We start from the raw sequence: 17636 nt of genomic DNA on the forward strand, positions 1-17636 counted from the left end.
TCAGATTTCGGGCTTGTACTTTCTGGTTCAGCCAAACCTGAAAGTTAATTGCATTGTTTGGAGTGACGTGTTGCCGCTCTGGCCTTGATTTAAAGATTACTTTTTCCATCAAACCTTGTACGTGTGTCGAGCGACTTGGAGTGAACCCCAGGCGCTAACAATTACTCTTATTTACGACTTCATGCTGTAAGAATGAAAAGAAGGGAAATTATTATAGACTGACACGTGCGACGGGATAGCTAGGCCAGTGCTTCTCCACCGTTTTGCCTTCGCGGATCGTTTTCGGTGCTGTAATCTAATTGAGGACCTCTTACAGGTTTTAGGCATTTTGGTCCTTTTTTCTTAACAAGCAACCAAACCATGTTTCATAAAGTTACAACCATATGCGGCCCAGGGCCAAAATTTTAATCCCTTTTTTTGGATTACGACATCGGTATTTAACAAGAAAAAGTCATTACAGTGTAATGTGATGTTGTTTTCACTTACAATGTACGTCTGTTGCATCACAATGGGGTTTAGATGTCATAATGCAACCATTACGAAGCATGTTATCAAATAAGTTTCATGCTATTTTTTAAACGCCAAAGCGTTTTTTTTCTTTCAAATCGCGATTAATTAATCTTGTTTGCGGAAATTAAGAAGTTGTCGCGGACCCCCTGAAAACGCTCGGCGGACTTCCAGGGATCCGCTGACCCACGATTGAGAACCACTGGGCTAAGCGGTTGTACAATGCAAACGCGAACAGTTAACATTATATGTTGGTTATATGAATGAATTTTTGTAAATAATCCAATATTTTGAGACATATTGCCAACAAGACACAGAGAAATGGACAACACGATTATACTTCTGCTGCATTTATCTAAAAATGGTTGACAACCGATCCACATGGCAAATTTACATATCGATTCAAGTTGCGTTACATCTTGTGCGTTATATTTTAGTCTGTTGTGACACTTGTAATGATCGCATACGAATCTTGTTATTGTTTTATACTAATATGCACCAGCAGTTTTTGTGTAGTTTTTCTTTATTAGCTTATATTTTGATTTTCAATAGTTTAATTTTGTCTGTTTGTTTGCGCACTTTATATATTTTTGAAGCATTTGTTCTTGCTCTTGTGTAAATCAAACATAACAGTATTATTTGGACAATTTCACGTTTTGCATTTTTTCCACGCTTTCTTTGTTTATATTTAACCTTATATTTATGTGATATATACAGCTATGTTTACTTCTCAGCCTGCAACGACACCATTATATACCGAAACATGTTACCATCAATTCCAGCCAGCCTAATGCATAAGTAAATAAAGTTTCGACACGATAGACGTGGTCGGTAATGATTGGATGATAGTCATGTTATGTTTTATTGATTTTCCTTCCATAAAGATGTTGTGATTTTGCAACGTGAACCGGTGTTCACTAAGTTTCGTTATTCACTGTTACGTTCGCATCTTTGTTTTCACGCTTATTTAATATCTAGTTGTTGCACTTGTTTTCCACAATAATCTTATTTGTCTATTAATATATGTGTTTTTATGTTTCATGATGTTTGTTTGTTTTGTTGTCACGAATAATTTGCTTGGATAAATTTATTTTCACGTTTTTCACTTCTTGTTTTTCCGCTTTTGTTTTCTTGTCTAACATTTTAGCATTTTTAACTTGATACTTTTTTTGCATTTTAAGACCAGTAAAATTCGAAAGCATCCCCGCTTCAGTGATTTCCCGTGGCGCGTCGTGATTGGCTACTTTGCTAGTGGCGTGTGACGTATTTTTTCCTTGTGCTTTGTAAACCGGTTCTCTCCTGGTCCCGGTGAAGTGTGCGTCATGTTTTTGGTGCTGTTGTGCTGCGCTGTGGTATAATGCAACGTAACGTGATTGAACAGTACTTTTCAAAGGTTTGATTTATCATAATATATATTATGTGGCCAAGTCACCGTTGTAACTTGGTTTCAGCGATAAGCCGTTAGTGCAGTTTCGAATAAGGGTGGTAGCCTCGGTTCTTAGAATACAAACGCGATACGACAATATCCGTCAAATAATAATCCCGGTGCTTGAAATTACTCTTATTTACATTTTAAGTTGTCGCAAACAAATTCAATCCCTCCTATTACGTGGTGAAAATTTTTGTAAACGGAGACTTCATGCTGTAAGAATGAAACAGAAAATTATTATGCACTGACACGTGCGACAGGATGGCTTGTACATTGCGAACACAAACATTGTATATTACCAGTAGGTTATTTGGATGAATTTCAATAAATGTTCAAATAATTAAAGCGGCATATTACAGGTATATACACAAAGATATGGCCAACACGATTCTACTTCTGCAACAGATATCTAAAGATGATTGGCCAATTTCTGTTTTGGTTCAAGTTTCATTACAACTTTAGTCTTTTGCACCACTTGTAATGATCGCATATAAATATTTTTCTTTTGTATTGTAATGTGAACCAAGGCTGGATTTATGTAGCTTTTTTTTGGTTGTGCGTTGGTTTTTAATAGTTTTCTGTTGTCTGACTATTACTATATTTCAGTGCATATGTTGTTGCTTTCTGTGTATATCAAACTTAACAATATTTACACAATTGCACATTTTACTTTATTTTCCACGCCTTTTTTGTTTCCATTTAACCTTATATTTATATGATATATACAGCTATTTTTACTTCTCAGGAAACAAAGACACCGTTATGTACCGAAACATGTAACCATCAATTTTACTCAGCGTAATGCAAAACTAATTAAAGTTTCGACGCGACATGCGAGGTCAGTGTAATTAATAATAATTTGACGATAGTAACGTGGCGTTGTTTTAACTTTCCGTTTGAGGGAATTTCAACAGTTTGGGCCTCGTTGTGTTTGTGCTCTTTTATGGTTGTATGCGTGGGGATATAGTGTCCAATTGTGGTGTTGGTGGACTTGAATGTGCGCATTTGTGACGTTATTAAACTTGATTTTAACTGTTTTATTTTTATAATATTGGGTTGTGTGAGCGTACGAATTTGAATTTTACGAATAAGAGATTCAAATTGTAATTGACTGAAGTTGGCTGCTACGAAAATGATGCAAAAAAACATATCTTAGATTTTAAAACAACAATTTGTGCACAAATCACAGTGTTACCGATTTCGCTCTGTGTTGGATCACGAAGGAAAGATTCTCGTAGTCAACTGGGAGGAGCGATGAACCACGAAAGACGAGCTGATCAGGAAGTAGGGAGGCCACAGATGAAGCAATCTCCGGATCATTTGACTCATGAGCCCAGCTGCAAACTTGCAAGATTTCTTCTTTATCGATGAGCTTCGGTTTAGACTGGATGAATTTTAGAAGCAAAGATTTCTTTTGCTTCCAAATATCGAAGGAACTTTCAGGAACAAGTGGCTCGAGTTGATTGAAAACCGAAGAATCGCAAATCCCGAAAACAAACTTGGAAACAACTTCCCATCTGTGGTCTGAAAGTTGTTTGAGGATTTTCTCAAACTCGTCAAGGGACATGATTATCATCAGGTAGAAACCAGCAAAAAACTCTTGCCAGATAAGATGAGAGAAATATCGAACTTTGTGACCATCCAATATCGTCAGCTTGAGATTCCCATGCTTTGTGACTGACGTGTTTGTAAATGCATCGGCTGTGGATTCCTTGATACCTGCTTGCACGAATCTACTTGCCTTTAATACGATTTCCAGAGCTAGAAATGCATCATATGCCAATTTTGCCAGTTTGTCCAACTCACTTTCTTGGCCCCTCAAATGATTGGTTGTGAGATATTGGCTACAAGTAAAAGCAAGGACTCGAGTGAGTGAAACAAACTGAATATCTCCATCGTAATTCATCAAGTAGACAAGAGTCAATATAAAATTGACAGGGACATAGCAATATGCGAATACATTGCGGTTTTGCTCTAGCTTTTGTTGTATATCTTCGTATCTGTCTCCACATATCTGACGTCCAAGTTCATCTTGTGATGTTTGAGTCAATCCAAGTATTTGAACAATAAACCTGGGTCGATATGAAGGATGGAGCTTGTATAGCTGAGTTGGTCGTGAAGTGAAAATCTTCCGAGCACGTGGAAGCAAGTTTCCTCCTGCCAAATGCTTCAGGTAGTTTTCCGCTTTGGATTTCAAATGTAGCAGGGGTTGGGGTACTTCTGCGGAGAAAGACTCAATGGCTGCCTCGTCGAAACCGTCGAAAATTATTATAACATTTGGATCATTGCAAATGACGTTGAGAAATCTATTTTCATCGTCCGTGCAAATCCATTCTATCGACATGGATGAGAGAAGAAACTCAAGAAGTGTCATCTCCCTAGTGAAGTCGATGTGCCTGATCACAATGTAGAAGAAGAAGGAAGTCTCTCCGCACAATTCTCCCCTTAAACCTTGCATGGCCCACTTTTTGGCTGAGGTCGTCTTTCCTATTCCAGCTTGTCCAACCACACCGACCACGTTCCCATGTTTTTCAACGTAATCTTGTTTGACTTTAACTTTATCCTTTTCGAATTTCCATTCCGCTTCTTGTTGCGCTGTGTGCTTTGCACGAGCAAACATTTCTTCACCAGTGATGTCACTTTGTGGTATGTTGTAAAGTTCCTTTTTACGTCTATAATGTCCTTCTGCTTGAAACTCGTTGTCAATTAGTCGTGGTTTGCTGACTATGGCAAGGTTGACGGTTGGTATTGGTCGGTTGGCAAAATCTGCAAGTGACGATTCTTCACTGGCGATTTCTTGTGCTCTTTGTTTGGGCAACGACATTAATGCTGTAGAAGGTGGAACATGTTCATGTTTTCTGTGGTGCTCCGTTGATGTTGAAGGTTGATGTTCAGCAAACCGCTGACTTTGTGCTGAAGATAAAGATGACGCAAGGGCTTTGAGTAAAGTTTCTTCATCTAAGTAGTGTGGAGCAGGCAACTGAGACGAGCAGTGAGCTTGTTCGGGTGTTTGATGCACTGTTAAATGTTGTATGATGTGTTGCGTTGTTGTATGATAGACTGGAGCGTTGTAAACTGGTCCAGTTGTGTGGATGTTTGTGTCTCCAATCTGAGGTGTTTGTTCGCTTCCCTGCACAAAAGAAGATTTGAAGAAGAATACAGTATGATTTTGTGTAATACTTACCACGTTGAAAACTAAATTCCTGCTCTGCAAATCAACTGGCAAAGGATGGCTTGAGCTTGGTTGAGGTATCAAAGCCCTTGATTCTTCCGAGTTGTGCTGAGGTACAACGTCACCCTGTCTTTGAACTGTGTTTGATTGGGCTTCAGTATCATCTGGTCCCTGGATCAAGCGAGGTTGGGGTTGAACATTACCCGGATCGTCCATTGTAAGAAACTAGGTTGTTTTTCAGGTAATTGTAACAAGGTTTGCTTCCACCTTCTATTTGTTTGATTTGTTCTATGTAACAAGTTTACTTTTTATCACAGATAGTCAGTGTCACTGGTGCTTGAGCACTTCCCAAAGAATTGCTAAATACAGCATTAGTCGTAAAAACGCAGCACGCCTGTAGTTAAAGTTGAAATGTTGAGGTTACTACAATGCCTACCTAAACACCTACACAAAGAGAGTAAAGTTGCAAACACGAGGTACAAAAATCAATTCATTGAGGCTGTAATACAACACGAACCTTCATCAAAATGCAAACGAGTGGAGTTGTGTAACATTTAAAAAAGGATAAAAAACACAATTGTAGATAACTAACTGTTATTATTTTAGGGCAATAAAGCGATGTAAACTACTGGTTCAGAAGGTAATACACACCAAGAAAAATCAAAGGGTACACGTGGGCTTTTGCTTTCTGGCTAAGCGGATATGCTTGAGCCCGCGTCTTGATAGCAGGTCGCAATAAACAAAACAAAGGAAACACAGCAATAAATGCAATGGAGAAACGACCATACACAATCAAATACAAGTGGGCCACTAATTGGAACCAGAAAGTTAGAAAGGCAGACGCGCGCTTGTGCTCGGAAGATATGCATGAGTCCGCGTTTCGGTAGCTGGTAGTAAAGAAACAAAATGGCGATATAATATCTTAGGACAAAAGTCCCTCATTGGCGGACTATCGGCCAATCAGGAGGCTAGAAGTCTCAAGCGGGATCGTATAATAAACTGGACACAACTAGGAAGAAAAGTAAAAAAAAAAAACGTAACCATGTTCTTATAATAAGCACGACTATATACATTGGCGAGGTTAATAGCGGAAGTTTAAGTTTGTTGGTTGTTTTACTCAAAAACGGTCTACGATCGCTTACCGGACTATCCAATCATGGTCAGGGGAACAAATCACGAAAGTTAGGCGCAATCAAACAATATATCGGGGATTTATGGGCTTATTATCCACATTAGGGCTCTAATTGGCTGACAATATTAGCCAATGAGCATGGTTTATATAAATAAATCATGCAAGGGAAACGGGGTGAAAAAGACGATGTTATTTACTTTCGAAATGGGATAAAAATAAACACAGAATACGCGCTGAGAGAAATGACATCAGTACGTGTTGTTAAAATTAAGTTTGGAGTCTGGGTGTACCAGGATACCACAGCACCAGCAAATATTGCTATGTGCTTCCCCAAGGCATAAAATTTCTTCACATACTTTACAACGTTAAAAATAACTTGCGCATTTTGGGCAAAAGCATCCCCATTACCAGGCGGAACATGTACATTGCGCAGCATGGTTGATGCTAAATTTATGTCGTTTTTTCGTGCCACCGCTTGATGACGATAAGGAATGGGAAGAGTGGACCTTCGAATGACTCTACCTCTTCCTCCGTATTACTCGTGCTAATATCTACCGACTTTGTGATCATCCTTAGTTCTTTAATTAAGTCCGAGTCGGTCTAAGGAGGCTCGACAGTTAAACCTGGTGTGTTTTCACCTTGTTTGGTTCTTTAGCGAGGGGTCCGAGGCGCGGCACCCAGGATGTTAGATGTTGTTAGCTGGCGGGTCTACTTGATCTGTTTCACGTGCATTGGTGTCATCTCCGTCCGTGGTGGGTAGCTTAAAATCTCTGTCCACTTTGCCGTTAATAAGCGGGATCGGCTCTCGGAGATCCCGTCATTTTGTAATGGCTTTCTTCATTATCCCGCTGTACGAAAGTTGCGTCCCGCCGGTAGTCTAGTCCGCGCACGAAGTGGTCTCTTCAACGAGATCCAAACAAGCATTAGGTACAACCAAACCGTCAGCTTGTGTTTTCTGAGCTGTTGTTACCTCAGTAATCGGAGTCGCGTTCGTTCTCACAACGGGTTCTGAACATGTCACATGTGTCTCTCATGTGTCCGAATGCCCTACAAACAAAACATTGCGGGGATTGCCCCCTCGTATTTTACATAAAAGGAGAAGTCTCCGATTCTAAATTTAGGGTCGTTTGGTAGGTTCCTCAGTTCGGAGATCTTAACTCAATGGACCGCTTGCCGACTTGGACGCCTCAGCTGACCTTATGCTTCTTAGCTTTCTTGATTGTGCCGTGCCTCCCACCGAAGTAGTTTGGTAGTAAGGCGGGATAAAGGAAAAGGTGAATTAACGTCCTGGAGTCAACTTTCTGGTGAGCCAACTAATGTTTGTCGGGAGTCAACAAGCTTCTGAAGCAGGGTGGGATCCACAATAGGATGTTTTTATATCCGTCTACCTCCACTCATATTGGGCAACCGGTCATAGTGCCAGATGCTTACCTCATGAAAATATCCAAAACTGTAAAGTATCGAAATCATGTACAAATGTTTTCCATTCACGGAAACAAACATGTTGATAAACTCAATTAATTCTATTTTATGGCAATGGCACTACCATATTGTAGTATCAGGGGTGCACATATCAAACATGTGCCCACGAATTAAAATGCAAACCGTTAAAATAGGCCCTCGAGATCGTAACGCTATCTGGTTTTAACAATAACTTAGTTCTTATTACATTCAACTCAATTAAACTAAAATCATAACAGAAAAACGTAGAATTCAACACAAAATTTAACTAGAAAGTGACTTTCCTATACATTTCCACTTTATATTCTACATCCTATTTAAGGATACTCATCATTGGATCTACTAGTGAGATCTTTCAGCAAAAAACATTTGTGCGAATAAGTAACAGCATGGTTCGAATATTTTAAGATTCAATACGACAACACAGCAGAAAGCACCATCCCAAAAAGGTTTGTCCATATTTTCTACGTCGTTATAATGTTCTAGTATAAAATACTTGGTTCTGGTTCTCAGCATTTGAGTGCTCCGTTCCCGGCTCGTGTCTCAGTTTGAAGTCGTTTTCCGCAAGGTGTCCCACCAGAGCAAATATTGACCGTAACGTTCTCAACGTCATCGAGTCATAGGGTCTGCACAAAAATATAAGTTAAGTAACGTCATTGCGTTTTAGTATGTGTGCTATCATTAACTAAAGCACGTTTAAAGCCAGATGAGAATTTACCAGCGTGACGGATAACGTGCATTAAGTACAATCAAACTGTCACCTTGTGTTTTCTGAACTGTTGTTGCCTCAGTAATCGGAGTCGAAGTAGTCGCTGTATTGGCAGCAACGTTTTCGTCAAGAGCGGAAAAGTTCTCATCACGGGTTCTGAATACATGTTTTCTAATTCTGTAAAGACAAGGGTTATTTTACATTTAGGAGAAGCCCCCATTCCGATTTTTGGACCGATGAACCGCTTGCCACCTTGGACGCCCCTGCTGTCCTTACGCTTCGTACCTCCCAACGACGTAGTTTTGCACGTCATCAACGGAAACCTGGTGGAGTTTCTTGATAATTACCTTTCGCCCTCTTGGTCATGTAGATCGGCAACCGCCGGTCCGCGAGGAGTTCGTTACCGTTCCGTATCATTTTTAGGTTAAATGCTAAGTGGTTTTATTGCTAAATATGAGTAGTTTTTTAAAGGTCGGTCCGCGATAAAAATTCAGTTTCAAAAACGGTCCGCAGTGCAAAAAAGGTTGCCGACCCCTGATGTAGACGAGCGAAATCAACAGATCTCACAGTCTTCAATTTAGCGAACAGTTCTTCGGCGATCTCACGGGTTCGGCATGTTAAAATACGTAGTAGTCAAAAACTTACTGATGCGTAGCTGTCGAGATTTCGCTTTAACGTAAGGCGTGGTAACGGAAAAGGTGAGTAAACGTTCTGAAGCCAACTTTCTGGTGAGTCAACTAATGTTTGCCGCGAGCCAACAAGTTTCTAAAGCAGGGTGGGTTCCGCCTCCAAACCATAGGAAGCTTCTCTGGCATAAGAGGGCAACCGGTCATAGTGCCAGATGCTTACCTTATGAAAATATCCTGATGAAGTAAAGTTTTGAAATCATGTACAAATGTTTTCCAGTTACGAAACGAACGTGTACATCAACTTAACTAGTTATATTTTGTGGCAATGACACTAGATTAAAACGTTTGTCTGCAAAAAAAAAGAAAAAGATTGCAGTTATCTGTGATGCGCAAGCCCAACATGTGCCGACGAATTAAAATGCAAAATGTTAAAATAGTCCCTCGAGGTCGTAACGCTTCCATTAAACATGTGCAATATCTGGTTTTAACAATAGCTTCCAAATCGAAGTCCTAAAAGTCCTGAAATTAAGCCAAAGTTTTTGTTACACTTAAACTTAATTAAACTAAAATCATGCCTGAAAAAAGTAGAATGCAACAGTTAAAAAATTTGGAAAGTAACTTTCCTATAGATTTCCATTCTATATTCTACATCCTATTAAACGATGCTCATAATTGGATCTACTAGGGGGACATTTTTGCGAAAACATTTGTGTGAAATAGTAACAGTATGGTTCGAATATTTTTAAATTCAATACGACAACACATCAGAAAGCACCATCCCAAATAGGTTTGTCCATATTTTTTAAGTTGTTATAGTGTTCTAGTATAAAATACTTGATTCTGGTTCTCAGCATTCGAGTGCCTCGTTCCCGGCTCGTGTCTCACTTTGTGGTCGTTTTCCGCAAGATGTCCCACCAGAGCAAATATTGACTGTTTCTCAACGTCATCAAGTCATAGGGTCTGCACAAAAATAAAGTTAAGTGACGCCATTGCGTTTTAGCATGTGTGCTATTACTAACTAAAGAATAACTTAGCTGACAAACTCAGCACACACTTAAATCAGTCTGTGTATTTTTTTTGCAAAACCTTCCGGAAATCGATTTCGCTCAAATATATGGCATTATCAGACCTTATTCAAATAGAATCTGGATCAGGACGATTTCTATATTAGTACACGGTTAACTAAGGCATGTTTAAAGCCAGATAAGCATTTCCAGCGTGGTTGTTGACGTGAAACTAAATTCCCAACTCTTTGCTCTGCGTGACTCTTACAATATATAATTTCGTTAGGGTAGCTTTGCAGGCAAAAAAAAACTATTAGAATGAAGAAAGTCAATTGCACCTTCAATGTCATGGATGGATAGTTTTTGTTTACTTAACCTTTTATTGTGGATCGATAAAAAGTCGTTTTTTGTTTATTGTGGATTTGTGTTTGTGGCGTCATTACAATTCTAAATTCTTAAAGAACACCAATGGGATGTTGCCGACAGCGACGCGACGAAGTCGGCCCATTCCAATCACGAGGCATCACTAGGTCACCTTATTGATTTCAATGCGGAGTCTGTTGTGGCCCGGGAGTCTGACTTTCCTGACTACAGGAAAAAACTATTTCTTGAGTCATGGAATATTCACCAAAGGGTCAACACAATGAACATCAAAACAGACGTTATGCTTTCAGCGTGCTACACGCACCTGCTTAAAGATTAGAGACCCAATCATTCGTTATTGCGTATTGTCGTCGTTGCGTTGTGACGTGCTTGCGTTTAATTTTTTTTTACTACGCGCATTCAGTGATATTTACCTCAATTAGGGTGACCTGTTTCGGACGTCGATACGTCTAAATAAAAATCACAGTTGCCAGAAGAGCTCTACAAACTGGAATTTGTCAAATCACCGACAAAAATGTTTCGAAATTTCACCGGTCTGCGAAGCCCAAAGTGGATCAAAAACATTGATTTGAAATACCGAATCTACAAATCAGAACTTGTAAAAGTCCACAAAGCATTAACATGCTATTTATATATGTTGCACACGATTACTTCATTATCGGCGATTAACGTTTAATATTAAACCCTGTAATGACGTAAAACATTTTAGGTCCGTATGAAAAGCAAATAATGTGGCCCGCAGGACCAAATGGGGAAATCTAGTTTCAAACAACAACTGTTGGTGTGATACGTTTGCATTGATAAACATGAAATTATTTACTCTAAAGAGACTGACGCAAATTAGTTTTATATTTGTTATTAGCGGACAGTGTTTGCAAAAGCTCTTATTAGACAGACAGTCATAAATTGATCAGCAAAGTTGCTATCCAACAACGATAACAAGACAAACATTTTCGTGACAACTTGCCCCAACAACATTGGCAACTACTTTGCAGGCGACCTTTGGATTAACATTTTATCACAAAAACAAGTTACTGCAAATTTCAATGCACAGCAATCTCATATTACTCGTATTATCTATAGGTGGGTTAATGTAAATAAATGTAACATCACGTAACGACTTTTGAAATACCTGGGGCTTCTGAAACAAGTTGCAAAACTGAATGCAAATGAGACTGAAAGCGATTATCCAATGAACGTTATGCAAAGCACTTATATCAAGTTCGTCGTTGTAGGTGTGGTCTATGACGTTGCCCCTTGAATTTGTCACAATAACCAAGCTAACCAGAAAACTGTATTTGTTTTCAGCGGGCAATGTTTGTCAAAGCTCTTATTACGCAGAGAACCATAATTTATTAGCAATATTGTTACCTTGCCTCGATGACAAGTCAAACATTTTCGCAACAACTCGTACCAATAACCTTTACATTAATTTCCATAATACCTTCACAAAAATAATTTATACATAACTTAAATATTGAGTCTTGAATTGATTTGTCAAAAATAAAGAAGCTACGTTTTGACGAATGAACGTTCTTAACTGTATGTAATACCTAAACGTTGACCTTTACTGGCCCGTGGGCGGTTAAGCTGACAACGAGAATTTAAAGACCATTTATTGCGGCTTTTGATAAAGTAGAATACCTTACATTGCACCAAAGAACAACGCATGAACTCCTAGATGATGTGGTTTAGTCAGTACAGCTGTTTTAGATTTTTTACGTTTTGGGGGCCTATGGGTGAACCGCTGGGACATCCGGGCTTAAACTTCAGGAGGATTAAATTTGGATTATTAACTAACATCTCTGTAAATTTGAAAAATTGTAAAGTACTCTTTCTTGGCCAAACGTGTTTAACAAACCAACATTAACCTAAAAAAATTAAACAAACAATATATGTCCTTTTCATGGAAGGGGACCCATAAATACACCCCCAGTTTAAACAAATATCAAAAACTTTGTTAAAACAAACCTACCACAAATTCCGAGCGATGGGGCATCGTCGGTGTCAGCGGGAGAAATTCCCTCGGATTTACCGCAACACTGAGGTGAGGGGCGCGGACGCCACGCGACAAAGCTGCAGGAATTTTTTGAGCCATGATGTTTGCCGCAAGTAGCGCTCGCGAGCTAGAAGCTGGGCAACGAGTGAAGGCTTGGGAACTGCGCAAACACAAGTTATTTATAATGCATTCTAAAACAAATATAGTATTAAACTATAAACAATATGATAAGTATTGAGAAAAACAAACAAACATGGTGGTGTGAATAAAGTTATCCCAAACGAAAGAAGAAAACTTTGTGCAGATATGAATTAAACCTGCACGTTGCAAATCAGTTCTTAACAAAGCAGGCTAAGGTGAAAAAAGTTCCAAATCAATGAAAAAAGTTCCAAACAGTACATTAGGGACAGCGATCCTGACAGGGACGAAATCTGATTGTTTTGTGTTTTTCGACAGAAAGAAAATTCACCCGTAGATTCTCCGCTAAATCGCTCATTTTTCGCTAAAAGCATTGCCTGGGTTGAAATTTTGAAATGAAACTCATGAAGTATGTACTTTTAATCAGTAAAGTCGTTTTTTTAATATTATTTTTTGAAATCCTGTAAATGAAGTGCTGGGTTTACTGGAGTCAAACTTAAAGTGGGTCAACTTTGGATAAATAAATACCATACGTGTATATTTAAACCAGAATAGTGGTATTCCTATATATTGCCAGTTTATATATACTACATCATATTTAACGATGTATCACATGTACAATTTACTATATTTATTATGGATATATATTTGGCACCTACATTTTATTGGGTCTCTATATTTTTTTCCTGGCACATTATAACATAATTGTTTCTGCAAGCATAATCTAATGGGTCCCCACACATGTACATATGCGATTTGGTAACAGTAAAAATAGGGCACAATCATTGTTAGATATTTACCAATTTACTATACACATCATTTGATCTACACATATGATTTTTAGATTCCTAAGGAAAAAATAACCAACTATAGCCTCAACCCAACTTTAAAAGTTTTGTCCGTATCCTTTTTGCATCATTATTGTCAAATAATTACAAAAAAACAGTAAATAAGAACATGAAAAATACTTTTAATTTATCTATATGCTTTGACATTGATATTTTCGTTCAAGGTCAGTTTTTAAACACAATTTTCCACAACTGAAAATGTGCTTGATAACTTAATAAAACGAAATAGTATAGCTGCGCAAAAAAAGCTAAAAAAAAGATTTCTAATCACCAACACGACTGTCTCGTGAAACGTCAATCCTAGCGTCAAGCTGAGCACTTCCATAATCGTAAACAAAACCCGCCTTAATCGTAAACAAGTGAATTACTACCTTGAGAGTTGAGACTTCTATCTGAATGACAGTGCACACATATTATGGACTGTAAAAGTAACTATTTGGCCGATTAAGGCAAATTTTTAAATACTAAACGAATAACCTAATGTAAACAATTGCTTAACATTTCAGGAAATTGTGGCTGGTATTTCTGGCCTAAAACTTATTATGTAGGGGTTTAAGGGGTAAAAATGGGTGAATCCAATAAAAAGTTACAAAATTCTTTAGAATAGCTTACATTGCACAAAACAACAAAGCATGAAACCCTCAGATTATGTACTTTGGTCAGAATAACCGTTTTTAATTTTTTTCCAGTTGGGGTCTGTGGGTGAACCGCCGAGTCGTTTGGGGTCAAACTTCAGGAGGATCAAATTTAGATTAATAACTAACATCTGTGCAAATTTGAACAATTAAAGTACTATTTCTTGACCAAACGCATATATCAAACCAGCGTTAGACAGAAACGAATATTTTGGGGTTAATCTTTTTTTAAGGTACAAAATTCTTTAAAATACCTTATATTGCACCAAACAACAAAACCTATAATTCCTAAATGAAGTACTTTAGCAAGTATGGCCGTTTTAAAAAAATTCACGTTTTGGAGGGCTGTGGGTAAACCAGGGATCAAACAGGGTCAAAATTTACATGGACCATCTTTAGACCAATATCTGTAATGTGTGTAAATTTGAAAAAGTTTGAACCATTCTTTCTTGACCAAAACGTGGGAACAAATCCGCGTTAGACGGAAAAAAAGAAAGTAATAATAATTTCAATTATTGACTTTAAAGGACCGTCAGACCAGTTATTGACAATTAAAGGACCGTCAGACCAGTTATTGACAATTAAAGGACCGTCAGACCAGTTGTGTGATTGAGGTCTGTGCAAAGAAATTGAGGTTAAGCGTTTTGCTTAGACAAAAAAAAAACAGAAACAAGCCAAAGTTTTGAAGAGAAGAATAAACGAGGACATGGTGCTGGGCGTCGCCATGCACGGTCGCAGTTTGATTCTCGGACGAGTCTAATGAAACCAGTTAATATATGGTGCGTTACCATAATTAAATTACAAAATCCAAACGAATTTCCTAACCTGACCATAATACTCAGCAAGAATTTACGATTCTAAAATTGCTTTCAAATAAACAATGTCGATGACTTCCCTGGACAAATATTTTCGTCACAACTTGTACCAGCAACATTTTCAAACAATTCTTGTCGCAAAAACCCTCACACCTGGAGCGGAATAAAGTCGGTGTTTTAACATTGCGGGACCAGTGCGGACTTGCAAAACATTCAACAACAGAAGCAAGAAAAAGTTCTTCCAACAGTAAACAAATTTGTTTTTGTCGGCGGCTGTTTTAGTTACCTTGTGCTCCACAAACGGGACACGCACGGTAGAACATATTTGCGTAGTCGTAAAATTGATGATGTAATAAAACATTTTCCTGGAAACTGTTTTAAGAGCGTAACGTATTAAAACGGAATTTTATAGCTTCGTTTCTCCAGCAGTCGGATAAAAGCAATTCACCGATTAAATACAACAACAACAACTCAAAGTCATTTTTGCATTAAAGGTGTAAAAAATTGTTCTTTACATAACTTTGTTCATCAAAACGTATACCGCATTGCAGTAGCCTCTCGCCGTGCGGTAACAAATCCGAATGACCGTTTTTTGACCTTCAAAAAAAGTTTTGAGTAGCACGCAGTCCTACGTTCGACAATTTTTAGCCTAAAATATACATAATTCAAGCATTGTTTATTTGGTAAAATTAAAGAAAACCTATGGATATAACAAATCGTTATTAACCGTATTATGTGATGCCTACAAGCCGGCCTTTCGGTAACCCTTCGTCATGCAGTGGCAAAGCTGACAACTTATAATGAGCATTTATCGCGGCTTTCGGAGACGTTTTGTTCATTTTTTTGCCATTGTGTAAATCAACAACCTTTGCCTACCATATACGAACCAGTACGTTTTCTGAGTTAAAATTGTGTCTAGACGGTATGAAACGTTCGCGCAAACTAAAATGAATATGCTAACTGAATAAACTGTATAGCACTGCTTCGCTAAAACAGTTGCGAAACAGCAATTTTTAAAAAGACCACCCTGTGAACCATATGTACATGCGCAAAACAAAGAACTCCAGCTCTGCAGTAATCCGTCAAAAATTGGAAACCAATAATCAATCCCTTGGGACTTTTGTGACTTGGAAAAGTTTAGCAAACGTTTCAATTTTGACCGCTTTAAAAACAATTTGAACACAAGTATGTAAAGGTAACCACTAGGCCAAATTGGTTAAAATGTGAAATCAGAAACAACCTACAAACAACTGTTTAATATTTAGCACATTAGACATTGTATGTTTGTCCCGAACTGCTGGTAAACCAAATATTGGGGGAACAAAGGAGGCTGCAGATCAATTGAATTCAACAAACCGTTACAAAATGCTTAAAAATAATTTTGAATGCACCATCTAACAAACTATATAAGTCCTAGATCGTGTGCAGTGGTAACTATGGTCGTTTAAAAATTCGCGTTTGGGAACCCTATGCAAGAACCACTGGGTTAAACTTTGGAAGGATTAACTTTAGATAGCTAACAATCGTGTCTGTAAATTAACAGTTTAAAGCATTTTTGCGTTTAGCGAAAATGGGTGGAGCAAACCAGTGTGGGAGAGAAAAAAACGTGGGATCCATAAATACAAAAAGGGGATCTATAAATACAGGCTTGGTATGGGGTGGATAAAAACAAGTGAGACAAAGTTCATTAAATTTTAAAAAGTAGCGATCCTCGATCGAGGCAAATACAATAAAACAGCGTCGTAAAAACTCAGATAAAAGAAACAAGTGGCGAAACAAACCCATAAGTTGTGGTAGTAAATTAAAAACCAGAAGATCAAACTATCTACAAATGGAAGTTGTTGAATTTAAACCAACTATTCCTGCACATTCACTAACTTATAAGTTTCTGTGTATTTTCAGCTGTCATCCAGCAAGATAGTTTCCATATAAAACATTCCTTATTCGGTTCTACGCACTTTTACACAATACTGGTGTTACACACTGCTCGTGTGATACTGTGACGGCATAGTGTTTACAATATCTAACATATACGGTCAATGAAAACCAAACACCCAAGTACGTTCGAATATACCTCAACTAAGCGCTTTTATGCATATTCCAAACAATTTTGTATTGATTATAGTTGAGATTCACTATTACGCTTAATTTCAAGATTGATAAAAAGCATGCCAAGCATGGGTAAAGACATATCTGATGTTGTTGTTTACGTTAAATGGGACACTACTGTTCCATTGTCATAGCTTTATTAAAACATCTGACTAAACTAGAAAGGTTTTTCTACATGTATATATAACCTGCTGTTTGTTGTCAAATTTTGAGTGACATTTTTGTGTTACGTACACGACGTGAGCTTAGACATTGTAATGTTGGGTAAGTAGTGAAATCAAACTATCAAAGGAACGTAAAATAACACGCTGTTACTACTTCAGCAACTCAAAAACTCACCACTCTTACTGCTGAACAATGAAGAGAAACTGAAGAATGTAGAAGTAGAAGGGCAGATCAGGTCTTGCTGTCGCACTTGGTATGCGCAGATAATGTTCTGTCAACAAATATAAGTGGTTAGAAACGTCTGTTGGAATGTCAGTTGTGTAAAGACATTTATACGGACTATATTACGACACTGCGTTTTTGTGTAGCTAAACCTGGATAGCAAAGCAGGAAAATACAGATGATTACCAATAATCGAGACAAATTGCGCCTATCTTTGAAACTGTTGTGGGTAGTCTCTTTTTAGGCCAGTTGCTCTCCAATACGCAAACAGTCTCGGC

At 38.1% G+C, this 17636-nt stretch overlaps 2 protein-coding genes across 2 annotated transcripts in view; both read right to left on the minus strand.

The window, feature by feature from the left end:
* LOC145222983 (vacuolar protein sorting-associated protein 33B-like) overlaps window positions 1-17636 on the minus strand; it is a 148557-nt gene that overhangs the window by 119051 nt on the left and 11870 nt on the right. The window lies entirely within an intron of this gene.
* On the minus strand, window positions 3120-5324 carry LOC145223779 (protein NLRC5-like). Its single transcript, XM_080090164.1, has one exon. It carries the CDS (start codon window positions 5322-5324, stop codon window positions 3120-3122), a length of 2205 nt encoding a protein of 734 aa, XP_079946290.1.

The sequence above is a fragment of the Phallusia mammillata genome, chromosome 4 (genome assembly GCF_965637545.1).
Source record: "Phallusia mammillata chromosome 4, kaPhaMamm4.hap1.1, whole genome shotgun sequence".
NCBI classification, from domain to species: domain Eukaryota; kingdom Metazoa; phylum Chordata; class Ascidiacea; order Phlebobranchia; family Ascidiidae; genus Phallusia; species Phallusia mammillata.

What these genes read in the sequence shown, in the direction of transcription:
- LOC145223779 (XM_080090164.1), bottom strand. Translation starts at nt 5,324, where the DNA reads ATGGACGATCCGGGTAATGTTCAACCCCAACCTCGCTTGATCCAGGGA.